Genomic DNA, 18,895 nt, shown 5'->3' on the forward strand with positions numbered 1-18,895 from the left:
ACTATTTATGTGAATAGATGTTATTAAGTTTTTATGTGTAGGGCTCAAGCAATTTAACAATGGTTCAGACACTAGTAATTGTAAGTTAGAGTGGGGAGACTGAAGGCTGGGGGGAAAAGACAGAAATAAGAGGTCCATAGAGAAGATGACCCCAAATCAGTGGAGCAGGCCCATGCCCCACCAGAGGGAAGAGAAGGGTGGCGAGGGAGGGGAGCCCAGAAATCACCTCCCTCCCGCCCGTGGAGTGGAGGCAAAGGGCCACGCAAGGGAGCGTGGCTAAGGAGAGAGAGAAAAAGTCTCCTCCCCCTGCCAGGGTTTGGTAATTAAAAGTGAATAGGGTTAGAGCACCCTATTCAGATTGCCCAATAACATTTGGCAGCAGAGGTGCAATCTGTCCGGTTGTCCCAGTCTGATTCCAGCAGGAATCAGACCAATTATAAGGTCATTCGGGGGATAAATCCCATCAATGCAGTCCAGTGTTTGGAGTCCATCTGTGGTTTGTCAGGTCCATGGTATTAATCTTGAGCGGGTTCCTTCGCTACCTTGGGTCGACTCCTGCGAGTCCTTTATTATGCTAGTTCAGTCCCAAAGGAAAGTCTTGTATCTGGGTGAGAGCCAGTTTGGTTGGGCCCAACGATGGTTAGTTTTGTCATGGTGTCTGTTCTTGATCCCTGTAGATAGCAATGTGTCCTCCTGGGCGAATTTTGTCAACTCCTTATACTCCTCTTATGAGTCCAACAGGTTTGATTCCCTGTCGCGAGGGAAGTAAGTCAGTTTTGTTGTCAGGAGGCAGCGGAGATCCTCATAGTTTTCACAGTTGTACATTTTGTGAGACCATTTCCCCACAGACACAGCAGGGATCATTCACTAATTTAAAACTGTTTAGTTTGGTATTCAGGGCCCCATGACCTGTTAAAATATACGTTGTGTACAGTCCAGGGTGAAACCATAATGGTGCTTTTGGTTATAATCTTCCGACATTAGGCAGAAATTTCCTTCGTTATTTCCCCTTTTGTAGATTCTGACCACCTGTCCTGCGAGACCTGCTGTAGGTGGGTGGCGAGTTTTGTTTTCTCTCTTCAGGTTTCCTGTAGCATCAATGGAGTGGCTCAGGAAGGTGCAGGGAAGCCCTTTTGCGAGATGCTGCATCATGACACAACGCACCACCTAAAGGTCAAGGGGGAGTGCTCCCGCCAGAATGTGCAAAGCATGTGTACTCACAGTGCAGCAGGCCCGTGTAATAGAGATGAGTATTGTCCACTGGATGGAATCTAGTGTCCATCTGTTAACTGCAGTAGTAGTTGCTTTGTCGAACCAGATGGATGACACGTGAGTTATGGCTGGTATAAATGTAATTTTGTAATACAGTCCTAAGGTGTGCTTCTTGAGTCCCCAATCCATTTTAGCTGTTCTTGCAACGAGGGCAGAATATCTCCTGATTTTTTCTCTTGGATATGTTTCAAGTGTGGGTTGAAAGATTGGTTCCTGTCCAGTATGACTCCTAGGTATTTATCTTACTGAGTAGTTTGATAGTTGTATTTTCTACTTTAATTTGCAGTGGTCTACGGAGATTTAATGTTCCTTTCAGTAGCATTGAGGAGGTTTTTCCTGGTGAGAACCTAAAAAAATGGATCTTCATCCAGTCTTGTAGAATTTGAATTGCTCGATTTGCCTGGGTTTCCAATTGATGTCTGTTGTCTGCGGCAACAGTCAGTATTAGGTCATCTGAGAATGCCTGAGTGGACTTCCCCCAGGTCGAAGGCCAGAACTCATCCAATACCATACTCCAGAGGAGCGGTCCCAGTACTGAGCCCTGGGGGGCAGCCTCTGTAAACAGGCCTTGTCAGTTTCTTGTACAGAGTCACTACTTGTATTTTTTCTGGGATAAATATGACTTCATTATTTTGTAAAGGTTGATGGGTGTTTTTGCCTTTCGCAGTCTAGCCAGGACGCTCGGCCACCAGATGGTATCGAACGCCCCAGTAAAATCAACCAAAATAACTAAGAAGTACTTCCTATCACAGGCAGAAGCCGAACTCAGGAGGCTGTCGAGAGCATCCACTGTTGAGGTTCCAGGTTTGAACCCAAACTGTGTGGGCATCGCGAGATTTGCAGCTTCATAGTGGTGCAGGAGTCACTTGTGAAGCATCTTTTCAAGGAGTTTACTAGCAACTGGGAGCAGGGCAATTGGCCGGTGTGATTCGGGTGGCTTCATAGGATTTTTTAGAATTATTTGACTTTGACCATTTTCCAGTCGGTTGGAAAGACTCCAGTCTTTCCAACCGACTGGTGCCCCTTCTGTCCGGTGTTTGACTGTGCTAAGCTAGGGAGCGGCAGTTTACATCCGCCCCTACCAAGATCCGTTGGCCTGGGAGAGTGTCCAACACAACCTGGAGGTATCTCGTGGCAAATATTATTTCTTCCCCCAGCCTACAATACAAGGCAATCGCGTAGAAGGATCCCAGGGGTGATATCATATGGGCACAATTGGCCCAGCCCGTGCAGAGTTGTGTGATACGGGTGACAGTAATGGCTGGATTGTGGATCACTATGGCCACTTTTGGGGGTCTCATTCTCAGTCTGTATAATTTTATATGCTATTGGATAGCTCCTTACTTTTTTTGGGCCGACCGGGCTAGCCAGGTGGGTAAAGTGCCTGCCTGGCAACCCAAAGGTCGCGGGTTCGAATCCCGCCTCGGGCTTGGATCAAAGTACTGCAAAAACCTTGGAAGGTGCTTATGGCCACAGAAGCTGATGCGCCAACAACTACCAAAAAAAAAAAAAAAAAAACTTTTTTTGGAGTGGGTGTAGGGTTCCTGCAACAGGAGGATGTTGGCATTTTCCTTGTCCGCTATTTTTCTGAGTTCAGGCACTGCTCTGGCTTGGTGTGCGTTTTGTTGTAGTATTAAGAGCTTGGTTGTATTGAACTTTTTAAATTTTATTGCCATAATCAGTCCTCATTTGGTATAAACTCTTTATCTTGTGTATGTTGGACATTTTGGGTCCCTGATGGAATGGGTGTGTTCAAGCTTTGAGGATTTACAATATTCACAAAACCGGTTCTTGCTCCTTGTTTGGACAGCTGTTGTATTCATGCCCTTTGCTAGAGCAGTTTCTGCAAGTTTGTGTGATCTGAGTGCATATATGGGAGGTGTGGCCATACCTGCAACATTTATAGCATTTAGGCATGGTCACATGCTCCCTGAATCTGTGGCTACCCCACTCAATATAGAGTCTTGTCTGATGTTTTAGAATCTTCCAAGCGGCAGGAGCCAGTTCAACTATCCAGTTGTTTTCTCCGGACTTTGACTTTTTTTGAATATCTTGGTTGCACAAGATTTGTCATGTCTTAATTTATCCCTTGTAGATTACGAGTTATGACTTCCTCTGCAAGTTGGGCAGGTGTCACATCTTTGTTGACATCGAAAATTAAAATCGATGGCCCTCTTCTCTTGGGTGGCTCGGTAGTGATACCCAGTGTGGCTATCTTGGGGTTTTCCACGATATTCTTAATATCCTCCCTTGACTCTGTTTCTATTATTAACCCTACATTTCTCGTCTTTCGAATCACTTTTATCTTTGTTGTCTTTAAATTATCCTTCAGTTTTTTCATTATGGTGGTTTTAAAATCCTCGCTTGTTTGTGTTCTTTCTATCTCTGCTGGTTTGAGGACCACAAGGTTTGGTGTTCAAAGCAGCAGTTGTTTTCTAGGTTGCGGGGCCTTTGGGTTTGACTCTTTGTTGTTTGGATTCCTCAGCGCTTGTACATATGTGGGAGTACACTGTGGAGACTGTGGTGTAGAAAGATTCAGTAGAGTGTCCAGCACCTTCTCAAGGATGGAGGTTCTTGTCTTAAGTTCCTCATTAGTGGCTTTTAGTTTCTCGCTGTCAATGAGGAGTTCAGTGGTAATAGATTCAAGGGTGGCCCAGAGTTCCTGGACATGACTTGCCGCTTGTCTGGTGAGTCGACTAGTATCTTGATTGAGAAAAGTCATAAGATTCCTATGTAAAGCAAATATTATTTGATGGGTTGGAGAGTCTTCATCTATAGGTTTGTGAGTTGTAGGGTATGCGGAAGGTGTAGTTGCTGTAACGGCTAGTTTTCTGGATTGGGGAGGCCTTCTGCCTCAGTCTGATCTAATTCTGTGGGTGGTCCCTCTGGTTGTTTGGCAGAGGAGGTCTTAGGGGGCCCCTGATGGGGTGAGAAGATTAGCTGATGGTTTGGCTGCAGATACTGTGCTAGAACTCTCGGGCAGATTAGGGGAGGGCCCTGAAGCTGCCTGGGAGGCAGGAGCACTTATAGTTGTTGGAGGGAGAGTGGTTTGTAATTTCCCAGTGTAGGGAGAGTTTGCCTGTGAAGATTGCAGAGTAGGAGGGGCAGGGGCTAGGCGATCTGCTACTGGCATTGGGGTGTTAAATTCAAACTTAGATGAGACCACAGGGTCAGATTCATCATGGCACTTTGTTGAGAAATTCTAGTATGGTTTGAGGAGACCGGGGTGTCTTGGTTTTTGCTTTCCTCTTAACTTTTCTGTTTCTTTTTCTTGGACTTGTTGACTTTGGGAGGCTGGAGGCCAACTTGGTCTGAATCGTCTGCTACAGCATTCTCGTCAGCCAACGATGAGGATGCTTCTCTTGAGCTCATGTCTAAAGGTTGTATGGTTGGGAAAGACCAATAAAGTTACAATAAAGCAATTGTAAAGGGTTGCTCCTGAGAAAATTTGATTTCTCCTGAAAGGTCTACAGGAGGAGGAACAAAGCTCCTGAATTTTGTAGTTCTAAGGAAATCAGTTAGGGAGCACTATTTGTCCACACTTACTAGTAACATGTGTGCCACATGACAGAGAGTGACACACAGTAGGCAATATGCACAACACACTTTAAACATATTAATCAGATTATTATAGCTAAAGTTATTAAGGATGGAGTAGCTATTGCATCATAATTTCCTAATACTATCATTAATTAATAATCCTCATTAATAATTCATTCCTCATTTGCATATTATAGACATAGAGAGACTTTATTCACTTGAGCAATGTCACTGAGTTCCGTTGGAAAGGAGGAGTCTTTCCCAGCTGATCATGTGACTGGTCACGTGACCACACTCTGGGAACAAACGCCTTTGTTCTCAACACTCAGGGAAGAGGGTATGGTTGCCACCGGGTAACTTAATTATTGTACACAAAAACATAGTAAGCCATAACTCCAAAATGACTAAGTTATACATTTCAAAAATTATATATTTTAAAATCGGAGGTCAAGTTGAAAGTTCAGGGAACAATTTTTTTTTTTTTTTTTTTTTTTTTTGGTAGTTGTTGGCGCATAGGCTTCTGTGGCCATAATGCACCTCCCAAGGTTTTTGCAGTACATTGATCCAAGCCCGAGGCGGGAATCGAACCCGCGACCTTTGGGTTGCCAGGCAGGCACTTTACCCACCTGGCTAGCCCGGTCGGCTCAGGGAACAATGTTCATTACCTAAATTCAACTATGAGGAATATATCACCAATAGAAGAAAAAGAATCCAATAATATAACGGCCAAACCTATATGGCGTTACAATGCTGGTGCTCGTGAGTGACCACGACAACAACAAGAATTTGAAAAATAGTCATAATTTCAAAACGCCTTAGAAGTTTAACAATATAAAGACATCTGGGGACTCACCATCACCTAGGGAATCCGAAGAACACAATTTAAGTCCAGTTTGAGCACTTTGAACTACTTTTTTGATTAAACAAATACAGAGCACTTTGAACTACAGCCGTCTGGCCAACGGTCACTGCTAGAGCTACTTGTTCTGTAGATAACTGTTGTTGCTTAAGTTCAATACAAATTGTGTGCAATTTGTGGAAGCGGTACTATGCCAAAGATGAGATTCAAGGGACTCGCCAATTAAAACTGCAAACTTACATTTTTAGCCTATACAGTAGTGTTCAGATTCTCTTACAGCTTGGGAGCATAAGGTATGGATTATTTTGAAGTAAACAAGATCAGGAACCAAACTTCTAAGTTTGACTAGGGCTGCTTTACTGGTTGAAGCATTTTGTAAATCTCGATGAAGGCAGCCTATCCAAATGCTGAGGGGCTTGTGGCTGAAGTTTTGACAGGCACATCGCATACATTTGTTAGGAAATGGAGGTTTGTAGAGAAATCCTTTCAGGATGACGTTTGATTTACATCTGTGGGAAAATCTGAGATGTTGTTACCACGGGCTATAAAAATGAAGTTCTTTTGCAGTTTCACAACTACATCGTATGTTTGTTGGCCAAGAACAGTTTGAATATTATTAGAGGCCTGTGCACTCTGGATTATTATTGTGGATTATTGTGTGACACAGAGCAAAACAGAAGACAGAATAAATAATGACAGGTTTAATACTAATTGTAAAACATATATTAAATGGTTTACGGAAAAGTGACCCCAGCACATTTTGCCCCCAGTAGATAATGAGTAGGCTACAGAAATGTAAATACTGTACAGTCAACTCTTGATAACTCGAATTTTTATTGAAGTCCCAGCCCCTTTAGTGGAGATTCCATGTTAAACTCTCTCGATTACTCGAACTGAACTTCCGATAACTCTAACTTTTCCGAACAAATTTTCAAAATGACATTCGTGTACAAATTGTCACGTAGCTTTTAAACTAATTTCTCCCCTTTTGTATGTCTTCAGGGTTCTCTTTCCATTGTGAAAGGATTAACTGGAACTGTTAATCCTTTCACAATGGAAAGAATACATACTCGACCACGAGGGCGATAGTCACGTGGTTAGTGACGGACATGGGGGAGGGAACAGTGACTAATCTTATAGGAGTCTTTTCAGTAACAAGTGAATCTTGTTCTGATTTGTCTAAATTCAAAAAATAAAAGTTCCTGCATCTGGCTCTCCTCACATTTCGTGGCGCAGTCGACAACGCGCGTTTGCTGTTTTTGCCGCCTCCACAGACAAGTAAGATACAGAGTGGACTCTTGCTCTCAAAAACGTTCAACCTGCAAAGGGCATGTTTGGACAGAGGGTTTGGAAGGCCTAGTTGTGAAAGTCGTAACTAAACATAACCATGCAGCTCAAGCTGCAAGGTCAGAAGCATTGCAATTGATTGGTCAAATACGGCAACATGTAACAACCACGAACGAACGGCCACAGCAAATTGTTGCATCAGTTATTGCAGAGGCTCATACCAATGTCACGGCATTACTTCCTAAAAAGGATTCACTTAAACGAACCATTCGTCATGTTCGATGCAACAATGGTACTCCTGCTTTACCGAGCAATCTCCAGGACCTAGTAATTCCACAAAATTATCAAGAAATTATTATCGATGGCAATGTACAACAGTTTATAATTATATTATAAATCAACAGGGATTACCTTTATTTTAGATATAGGAAGCTTCTTTTCCAACTCGCTAATAATTCTTGAGGATGGCAATATCAATGATTAATTGTGAGTTGCTCTATTCCTGTGAACATGACGCCTGAAAAGTTCTAGTCTGAATTAAGGAATGTAGAGAATAATCCCCCCCCCATATCCAATTTTATTAGACCTCTAAATTTAACTCTAAAGTCCAGCTACAGGACCAAAAGAAATAATCGGTCCATATTTATTAAACAGTTTAGACCTTCCAAAACCTAATTTTATGCCAATCCACGTAATGGTTTCCTTTCTGCCAGAGGTATTGTGTTTGAAGACAGAAGTCTTGAGTGCTCTTTGTTGAGACCGCACGGTCTGAACACTATGGTTCTGACAGTGGGAAAGATGTCCCACCTGTTTTGCAAAATTGATATCACCATCCTCAAGAATTATTAGCGAGTTGGACTAGGAGAGTTGGAAAAGAAGCTTCCTATATCTAAAATAAAGGTAATCCCTGATGATTTATAATATAATAGAATATAGGAATTATCGAGCACCTAATAGCTCTCAATTATCAAATCTATTAAACAGTTTTTAATGTATGATTCTCAGGACGAACTGCTCCCGGGTCGCATGCTTATTTTTTCCACTAGTAACAATCTTCAGTTATTGGTGCGTAGCCAGGAGTGGTTTTCTGATGGAACAAGAAGTATGCTTCAATTTCTGCTAGAATTTGATGAATTTGAGGTATTGCTCAAAACATCAAAGGCAGATATTGTGGGGATTTCAGAGATGTGGTGTCACACAGATATAAGGAATGCAGAACTGGAATTTGGGGAGTACAATGTCTACAGAAGGGATAGACAGGATAGGAAGGGAGGAGGGGTTATGCTATTAGTTAAGAAATACATAAAATCCAAGGAAGTGAAGCCAGTCGACATTGCTGGACAGAGCAGTGTCGAGTCAGTTTGGAGATCAAAATTGAGAGTAAGAGTGTGCTATAGGCCTAATGACTCTGATGAGTATAATAAGAAATTGTACAGGGAAATAGAGTGGGCCAGTAAATCAGAGAGTCTTATAATGGGGGATTTTAATTTCCCAGATATTGACTGAAATTTGGGGGCTGGTCACTTACACACTAGCAAGGCTTTTGTGGATTTATTGGATGATTGTTTTCTACATCAGCATGTTCGGGAGGCAACTAGAGGGAGTAATACTCATGATTTGATTATCAGTATTGATTCTTCATGCATTAAGAATCTGCAGGTAAATGAACCACTAGGTGGCAGTGATCACAGTGTGCTGAAGTGGGATTTACTCAAAGAGGTAACTACCATTAGGGGTAAAGGGAAGGGTTATTGGTTTCGTAAAGGCGACTACGATGGACTGAGACTGTATTTAAATTCTATACAGTGGGACCAACTGATGATGTTACCAACAGCAAATTCAAAATGGGAAGCATTCAAAGAACTTATCTTGGAAGCTACTAGGCTTTACATACCAACTAAGAAATATTGTTCAAGGTTTAGGCCTAAGTGGATGTCAGATGAACTAATGAAGCATATGGCAGAGAAGAAAAATGCATGGGATACATACAAATTAACACGTGACACAGAAGCCTATGATAGATACAAGTTGATCTGTAACCAAGTTACAAAGCAGGTTAGGCAGGCAAAGGCAGATTACGAGAAATCTTTGGCAAGGGATGCAAAGAAAAACAGCAAAGAGTTCTTTACTTATGTAAACTCTAGAAGGAAGGGGATGAATCAGATTGGTCCACTTGATATCGATGTGTCAACTGTTGATGATCCTGCTCAGGTAGCTAACAAACTAAATGAATATTTTGCATCGACATTCACACATGAGGAGTTATTCAGCGAGGGGAATGCCAGAGGTGTATTCAACTCTGGCAGTAAGCTAGAGAATCTTGTAATAACTGAGTGTAAAGTGGAGGAGAAATTGTTGAAGATAAATATAAAAAAGGCACCTGGGGTGGATGGGATCTATCCAGTTATATTAAAGGAGGCAGCAAAGGAAGTAAGCAAACCCTTAGCCATAATTATGAGAGCTTCCTTGGACTCAGGGGAAGTAGCCATGGACTGGAGATGTGCAAATGTGACCCCAATTCACAAAGGAGGATCAAAGGGCGACACAAGTAATTATAGACCTGTTAGTTTAACTTCTGTTGCCGGAAAATTAATGGAGGCACTGGTTAAAGAAGCACTGCAGGATCATCTAGACAAGACTTCAGTTATAGCTCAGACACAGCATGGTTTTGTTAAGGGGAAGTCTTGCCTGACCAATTTGATTGGATACTATGATGCAGTCACAAAAGAACTGGATGCAGGGAATAACTTTGATATTATATACTTGGATCTTAGAAAGGCTTTTGATACTGTTGCACATGGAAGACTGCTCCACAAATTGGAGCAGTGTGGCATTGGAGGCAAATTGCTGCTATGGATAAAGGGGTGGTTGAGGGGGAGAAGACAGAGAGTGGTAATCAATGGACACTGCTCATCGTGGACTAATGTTATTAGTGGAGTCCCTCAGGGTTCAGTATTGGGTCCATTATTGTTTTCTGTATTTATAAATGATATTGATGATGGTATATCAAGCTTAATGTCCAAGTTTGCAGACGATACGAAGGTTGGCAGGGTTGTCAAGGACACTACTGACACTATGCTACTGCAACAGGATCTGGAAAGGTTGAGCAGATGGGCTGAGAGGTGGCAAATGAAGTTTAACATTGACAAATGTAAAGTACTACATATGGGAAACAGCAACCCCAGAGCAACGTATCAACTCTGTGATACTACACTGACAGTGGTAGAGAATGAAAGTGACCTGGGGGTGGTTGTGCAGGCAGATATGAAGTTTTCTGAGCAGTGCTGACAGGCTACAAGAGTAGCTCATGGTGTATTGTCGTGATATATGGGAATTTTTCTAGCAGGGATAAGGAGGTGATTATTCCCTTGTATAAGGCAATGGTCAGGCCACACCTAGAGTACTGTATACAGGTCAGGAGGCCTCATTTCAAGAAGGATGTAGAGATGCTGGAACGAGTACAGAGAAGGGCAACAAGATTAGTGAATGGAACAAAGGGGTGCTCTTACGAAGAAAGGCTTAAGTTTTGCAAATTACAGTGTCTGGAGACTAGGCACCAGCGAGGTGATCTGATAGAGGTGTATAAAACCTTGAATGGTTTGAGCATGCTCAATGCTGATGGGATTCTCCCTCTTGCTCAGAATAATCACCTGAGAGGGCATAAATTCAAATTGAGGAAAGACAGATGTAGGATAGACGTGAGGAAATTTGCCTTTAGCCAGCGGGTGGTTGGTTGGTGGAACAGACTTCCATCCCTTGTCGTGGAGGTTGATAGCCTGAATAAGTTTAAGGCTCAGCTGGACAGGTATTTCGAACGAACAGAGGGGTGAAGTGGAAGTGGTTATTTTTTATTTATTTATTTATTTTTTTTTTTTTTTTTTGGCTGATGCTGCATAAGCTTGCTTTCTTGCATCAAATGCCTCTACTAATGCTAATAGTCCAAGATTTTCAAAATCGTAATGTGATTGATTACCTTAGAGGCATTGCATACAACTGCGAGTTTTAAACAATAATAATGTGCATTTATTCTATGATTGATTACCTTTACCTATTGATTCATTCTATTAAAACAATCAATTAGAATTAATAAAAAAATTAGGTGTACTATTTACATTTCTATAGCTTATTCATTATCTACTGGGGGCGAAATTTGGGGGACGAAATGTGGGGGGGGCAACTTTTCCGGATCCCATATTAAATACGGTAGATTTGATAATGGTCCTGTATGGTCTAATAATGGGATCTGGCAGCGATCCTGAAACATCACCTTTGTAATAAGTTTAGGAATTAGGTCAACACATGTAATTAATGAACTAATTATGCATTATCCACGTGATATAAGAATGGCTTATTTCAGTGATCATCCATGGATTCAATTTTGAAATGAGTCATTCTTATATCACATTTCTAAATTATATTTTCGAAGAACAAAGAAATTGGCTGTTCTTTAATGTTCCATTTGCCATAACAATTTTATAGATGAATAGATAGATAATAAAAATAAAGATAATTATAGATAATAAAAAGAAACTATAAATTTTATTATTAAACTAAATTCATTTTTCTCATATATTTATGAAAATCTGAATGTGCAGCATGTAAAACAAATAGGGGAACAATGCCCTCATAAGATGTACTACAGAAATGATTTCACCCTTTATGAGAAGGTCATATAATTCTAAACTAAGAAAGTTCATTCAAGATGATAACAAAAAATAATTCATTGCTGTGCCAGAAGAACAATAACCCAATTCCAAGGCATCTCTAAAGAAGGTGCTATGAAATGCCATGCCTGCATTTCCAAATGAGTAATCTGTATTGTATAAAATCTATAAAAAAATGGTGTAATGAATACAGCAGTCTATTAACATGCAAAATCAGCAATGTTTGGCTTTTGTTACTAATGGTAAAATCATTTAATTTACATATTGGTTTTTATGTAATAAAGCATTATAAAGTGAAATTTTTTGTGTTTTGCTCTGTAAATTTCTGAGAATCATCTTATGCATTTTTGTAAATCTACTTATGCATCGTACAAAGACATGTTATGTAAGCCTTGCTTCATTTGATCATTCTAATATTGTTATACTAATACGATGCCTGGAGAAAAATATAGTATCAATAAAAGTTATATGCAGAGAGAATGTATATTTAACATTTCTGGTTGTAATTATCTTATTAAAGTAGAGTTGGTTTTCCTGTTGATTATTAGATTCTCATTAATTTTGAGCTTGGCTCTTTATAAGTACATTTCTTATACATTATAAACTCATTTTTACAAACAAAAGTTTGTTTCAAAATATTTTTTCTTCGAATATTTGTAAGAAAAGTTTACGAATCACCTAATTTATTAATTAATACAAATTCTGAACTCTTTAATTCCAGACCTTGATGCTAGGCCTTGGGATTTTCAAGCAGAGGAATTTGCACTCCAAGCTAATATTAACCGATTTCACAATAGAAGGTATGATAGAGCAGGAAGTGGAAATGATCCTGAATTTCAGCCTGTGGATAATAATTTCCTGAGTGTTTTGGGCAGAGAAGTGGAATTAACAGATGACTTCAAATTACACTATGAAGCCTGGTTGAATCGTGAAGTGTTCCAAATATCTGTCGACTGGGACCAACTTCTAAATCCAAATTATTTTTAAACTAGCATTATAAGTCCTGTGTACTGTTTTTAATCGGTTTAAACTTATTGAAGTTTTATTTTGTACATAGTTCAATTTATATCCGAAAAGTAACTCATCATCTAGAATTGTATGTAAAACACCATCATTGTAATATGTAATTTTAATGTAAAAAATATTTATTTAGTTATATTAGATGATGATATACTTTAGAAATTTTGGATTAAACTTATTTAACTTTGTATAGATGTGGAGAATATTAAAATCTGTCCATCTTCTTAGAATATTGAGTGCAAAAGATAACATACAATCAGTGCTCAAATTAGGCAGAAATGCCATTCTGGTTCATTTCCTTTTTTAAATTAATCTCAGTGTTTTATTTTGTACATAGTTTAATTTATATAAAAATAGTGGTTATCATACTCACCAAAATAAAGTTTTCTACCTTTTTAGAACTTGTGAAAACCATGTACAATATTTGCATGTGTTAGCTAAACCTTTGACAAAAATATATTTAATCTGTTTTTGTTGCCAAATATTAGTATTCTGGTTTTAATAATTTCTAATTTGAGCACTGCTTACAGTAGTAACATTGTATGTATGATTTTGAATGAAAAGAGAGAAGATTAAAACAAACAGAAGAATGTGATTGTTTTCCTAGATCCATCCTCCAGTGTGTAAAGTTTTGAAAGAAAATTAAAAAATAAAAAGAAACAGTATTCTGCTTTGTAATATTTCCTCTTTCTTACTTTGTTACAACTTACTTTCTTACAACAGTTTCGCCTTTGTTTTTTTTAATTATTATAGTTTTGTAATTGTAATCAATACAAGGTGTTTGGAAAAACAGTGAAATCTGTGCTAAAGCTGTTACTATTTTGATTTTGAACATGCCACCAGACAACTCAGCTTATAATGTAAATTTCAAGATGAAAGTTCCAGTTAATGTGATCTTCCAATCACATAGTTCCCTGAGGAGCTGTTGTGGCCACCATCAGATTCATCCAACTGCATCGATCGTATGCTATACGAGCAGCATTGCAAAGTGTCATGCCCAGAAGTTCACTGATCCCATCCTTCCACCTAGTTACAGGTCTTCCTCTGCACCTCTACCCCTCCGTTTTTCCTTCCATTATATTCTTCAACAGAAAGTTTTCCCTTCTTACTGTATGACCAAAAAACTTGAGTTTTCTTTTGTTGATGCTATGAAGAATTTTAGGCCTGCCAATTTTATTCAATACACACTCATTTGTTCTTCGATCCAAGTAAGAAATACGCAGTATTCTCCTGTAACACCACATTTTAAATGCCTCAATTTTCTTCCTTTCAACTGTTTTCAGATTCCATCCTTCACATCCATAAGTGGCAACTGGAAAAATTAAAGAATTAATGATTCTCAGTTTCATCTTTAGGGGCAGATCGTGATTTCTGCATAATTTTATCAGATCAGCAACCAATGTTTTAGTAATTGCGTGTTGTCTCTTTACATTGTTTGAGCAGTCACTATTGTTCCGCAGGTGTTTCCGTTATAGTGCCAATCAACGCTCTCTGTGAACCACTCGACTTCCGGCAAGATCAGACACTAATATTTGCATCCAGAAAACCTGGGTTTCATATGATTGTCTAGCGATTTATATTAGGACAAAAATTTGTGCCCTCAAGACTCACTCAGATTGACACTGAGAGCAAGCTCGCAGCATCGAAGATTGCATTGTGTCTACACTTTGGGCTCCTTTCTATGTGATTGGGCTCCAAACCGCCGCATAACTATGGCTCTTCTTCAACTATTTGTTCAGTGAGTTATGTGTAGCAGAGAATTGTCACAAGGCAAAATCAATAACAAAACAAGGTTTATAAAACATACTAAATTGTACAATTTTTAATCATTAAAGAATTGGTCATGATTTGAGTAACACTTGTATAAGACTGCTTGGGTACAAACTAGATAGCAGGTTAAAATGCTGCCATTGATGTAACAAATTAACAGTGTTCTTCATGTGGGCTCTTCCCTCATTGCTCTCACAAGTATTCAAAATGATTGGTGCCTGTCATAACATACAACTGTTCTAATGTTTTCAATTATCTCTTGCCATCTCTCGCTTTGACTCAGTTTCGATCACGAGTCCTATGCTCCTCAGTTTGCGTATTCCTCTTATTCTTGTTTGCTGGAAGTCATCCTTCATAGTGCTGATTAGTTTGTTCTTGATTTCGTCACTTGTACCAATTTCCTCGGTGTTTTTGGGTCTTAGTATTACAAGGTTAGGCGTTTTTTTCCCTGGTTGTTCCTTGGCTGGTATATTTATTACAGTTGGTGGGTTCCTCAGCGCATTTGCATAGGTAGGGGCACACTGTTGCATTTGTGTGCCCCTACATTCCAGGTAGGCCTCTAATTTGGCCAGGTTTCTTTCTGACTCGCTGTTGACCTTGTGGAGGACTGTTTCTAGTTTAGTCCAGATTCCCACAATCTCGCCTCTGAGGGCTGCCGTGATTCTGTTCGTTGATTCTTTTAGTTTGTTTTCAAGCTCTACCCGAAGGCCAGTATCTGGTCCAGCACAGTGCCTTCCAGCAGCCTGTCAATGTTTAGGGATTCAGGCGGTTTGCTTGCTTCTTTGTTGTTTTCTGTTAGGATGTCCTCTTTATCTTGTTGTTCTTTAGGTTCGCCTTGAGATCTTGTCTCCCTTTCCAACTTCGGGATGGCGTCTCTGTAGCCAGGTGGGAAGGAGCAGCAGTGCGTAGCACACGCTTCTTGATTAGACCGGGGTTCGAGCCCGTCACCACCAAATACGGAGGATGCAGAAAGGTCAGGAATGACCACCGCATATCCCGGAGCAATATGGCCTTAGTTGCTAATGCTCCTAAAAACCAAACAACAAACAAACCAACTTTGGGGCGGCATATTTCTTGTACTTCTTTTTGGGCGTTGGCTGTGGCAGTGCAACGTTGCCGTCTCCACTTTGCTCTATTATTTGCAATTCGTCGTTTTGATCTTGTTTGTGATGTCCTCTAGTTAGTTTTTCTTCGTCCATAGTTTGTTCTGTGATTTTCTGATTTGAATTGCTCATTTTGTCCCAGTTGGTGGCTGACTTCCGATCCTTGAGGCTGTTGCGGAATAAGGAGTTCAGGACCTCTGTCGGGAAGAGCCTGTGAGATGATAGCAAATGATGCCAACCATGAGTCCGTGGTGAAATTTGTTGCCTAGCAACGTTCAGTTCAAGTTTTTAACTCCCCCCCCCCCATTACAATTTGGTAGGGGGTGGATGCCCAAGAGTGAAACTAGTCTTTGAGAGATCAGACTAATTCCTGTTGGGGTTTTCTATGACGGAGGTTATGATGGTGAACACAGTTTTTACACTAATGGTGTAGTTACGATGGTTTGATCCATCCATGAGAGTCTATGGCAGATGGGGGGAGGAGACACTAGAATCATTGTTCCTTGCATTTAAGTCTGCAATAACATTTAAATTTTGGGGCAGAAGCACTGTTCAATGTTACTCTGATTGGGACACCTCCCCAGTCAAGTGCAAATACTCTGTATAGTGCCTTCAGATGGCCATTTGCAATTAGGATATGCGGTAGTCAAGGTCACAACTAAAGGAATAGATGTCTTTACTCACTAATTCCTGCGCCGGAGGGGAATGCTACACATTCCATTGTCACACAAGCTTCCCAAGTCAAGTGCAGGGTATTTGCGTGGCAACCACAGTAATTGTTGCTTCTCTATAGCCCTGCTGTCAGCCACATGGTAACCAGTACGGTCTAGCAACAAAAGATATAGATAGAAAACGTAAATAACCTGCAAAGTTCCCAGTAAATGAGCAAAAGTTTCTCACCCTGAGATCCACTGTAGTAATTCTAATTAGTACACTTTTCATTAACTAGCACTGTAACCACATATTCAGAGACAAGACCCAGGAGCGCGGAAAACGTGCATCCACACTGGATGACGGCCAAACGACTAGTCTCCAACTTAAAGGTCGCGGGTTCGAATCCCACCTCGGGGTTGGATTACGGTAAAATGCAAAAACTTTGGGAGGTGCATTATGACCACAAGCTGATGCGCCAACAACTAACAAAAAAAAAAACACATTGTGGAAACCAGCACGATGCTTGAACCCATTAAAGCACCCATTGCTTGCCACGAACTTGGCTTGGGGTTCTCCATACTTATCCTTAATATCTTCATGAATACTTCTTGCTTTTGCTTGAATGGCTATTAGACTCAGGCATTTGCTTCTGAATCTGATTTTCCATCCATATTAATAGCTTCCATCTTCAATAAAGCACTTGAACACTGTTTTGTGATCACTGTTGATCTGAAATGTGTTGATCCTTTAACATGTTCTTTTATACGTGCACTGCCCTTTAAAATAGTATTCATTGTTGAAGCAGCGAGACCTAATTCCCATGCAATAGATGACAAACTTTGCCCTGCTTTGTACTTAATCATTTTCATCTTCATTTCTAAATCAATTTTGGTTTGTTTCCTAGTACTGCCATTACTTTCCATTGGACTCTTTCCCTTCATCATTGTAATAAGTAAATAGAAACGAAGAGAAGATGAAAATTTTAAGTTTTTTATATGATTGAAGATTTCAATGAAGAGGAAACACATTTCACCATAATGTAAAATCTCACATCGAGTTTACTACCCGTTTATAATAAATTGCACTAACAGAAAAGCCCAATAAACCGAAAAGTGCAAATTGTTTTTATTGTTATGACTTCCTGAAAGAATGTGCTTTAGAAAAATACCACAAAGTCGTTCAAAATTGATTCTTGTAATGAAATGTATGATGAAAGTGTAGTAAATTCGCTGGCCGGATCGTGTAGCCCTTCTTCTCAGCCAATAGCAGCGTTTGTAAACATGTTGGCCGTGTGCTTTGTTTTTGCATCCTTTAGTTAAAAGTAATTTTTGTGTTGAACTTATTTGACATAGGCTTATATGAAAATAATACAATTTCCATTATAAAAATTACCTTTTAGGGAGTTATATAGCGAGAATTTCAACTTCCGAGGTTTTGGAACGAATTACCAAAAAAAAGAAAAAATATATATATTAAAGAATGTATTAAAGTGTATTCATATTTAATGGCACCAGGGGTTTCCTCCATCTCCTCGTTGCTTTCATTGTAGGTGCGAGACAGTACTCTGTCAAGGCCAGAGGTTTAAAAGTGTGTGGGAATTATACTGTATATTTGTAGTGTTGTGTACCGTTGTTCTGACCTTTTAGCCATTGGGCCCTTATTGGGAACCACTGTTGTCCACACTTTACCCCAGGGAGGCAGATCAGGTACCCAGTAGATTTACATTTTACTCTAGAAGGCCCTGAACAACGTATTAAATGTAAAGTGTGTTTAGGATCTGTCTGCACCAGGGGGTTCCCCCATCTTCGTGGAGTATGCATTGTCTTGTTTTACTGTACACTGTAAAGGCTAGAGATTTAAAAGTGTATGGATATTGTTAAGTGTAGTGTCGTTCATTTAGCCATTGGACCCCTATTGGGGCCCACACTTGGCCCCGTGGAGGCAGACCAGGAGCACCAGTATTTTAAGTAACTACTCTGGCAGGTCCTGCCACCTAGTTTCCTGAGATTTCAGTGGCTAGGACCTAAAAAAAATGCTAAAAGGGTAGATTGAGTGCTGAAAGGGGTAGTGACCGAGAGGAACACTTGTACAATGGAATTTGAAAGTTAAATTTAGACTGTGTGGGGCTTACTCTGTGAAAGTGTATAGAGTAGGGAAGAGACAAGGCTGGGGGTAGAAACAGGAAGTAAGGGGTCAATAGAGGAGGTTACCCTTGTTGTCAGTTGGGCAGACCCATGTCACGTTATTGGGTTCACATTATGATATTTTCACAATACCTCCATTTATTCCTGTGGGATGCAAAATACGTTTTCATATATTTTTTTTTTTTCAGTTTGCGCTGGCCTGCATAAACTTACGTAAGTCGGAGAATGCCTATACAGTTCTGGCCTTGTAACCTGGAATTGAAGTGAAATAAGCGATGAGTTTGTTCAGGGGTGCTGCAGGTGGATAGGCAAGGTTAGTGTCGATTACAGGTGGCAGTTGAGGAGGGCGCCAAAATTTTTTTTGGCATATACAAGTCAGACCTATGTTGAACGAGAGAGAGAGATTAGCATTAGCATTAGTAGAGGCATTTGATGCAAGAAAGCAAGCTTATGCAGCATCAGCCCAAAAAAAAAAAAAAAAACCACTTCCACTTCACCCCTCTGTTCGTTCAAAATACCTGTCCAGCTGAGCCTTAAACTTATTTAGGCTATCAACCTCCACCACAAGGGATGGCAGTCTGT

At 40.1% G+C, this 18,895-nt stretch overlaps 1 protein-coding gene across 5 annotated transcripts in view; it reads left to right on the forward strand.

Moving 5' to 3' along the window:
- Positions 1–12,725, forward strand: part of Strip (striatin interacting protein) — a 325,994-nt gene extending 313,269 nt beyond the window's left edge. For all 5 annotated transcript variants that reach the window (XM_090371052.1, XM_090371055.1, XM_090371051.1 and 2 more), the window contains one exon: positions 12,344–12,725. In XM_090371052.1, the coding sequence (XP_090227178.1) occupies positions 12,344–12,609 (266 nt within the window). In that variant the 3' untranslated portion in view covers positions 12,610–12,725. The remainder of the gene's footprint in view (positions 1–12,343) is intronic.
- Positions 12,726–18,895: the final 6,170 nt, after the last annotated feature.

This window comes from Mastigoproctus giganteus, chromosome 3 (assembly GCF_048544385.1).
Source record: "Mastigoproctus giganteus isolate SK-2022 chromosome 3, ASM4854438v1, whole genome shotgun sequence".
Lineage (NCBI taxonomy): Eukaryota > Metazoa > Arthropoda > Arachnida > Uropygi > Thelyphonidae > Mastigoproctus > Mastigoproctus giganteus.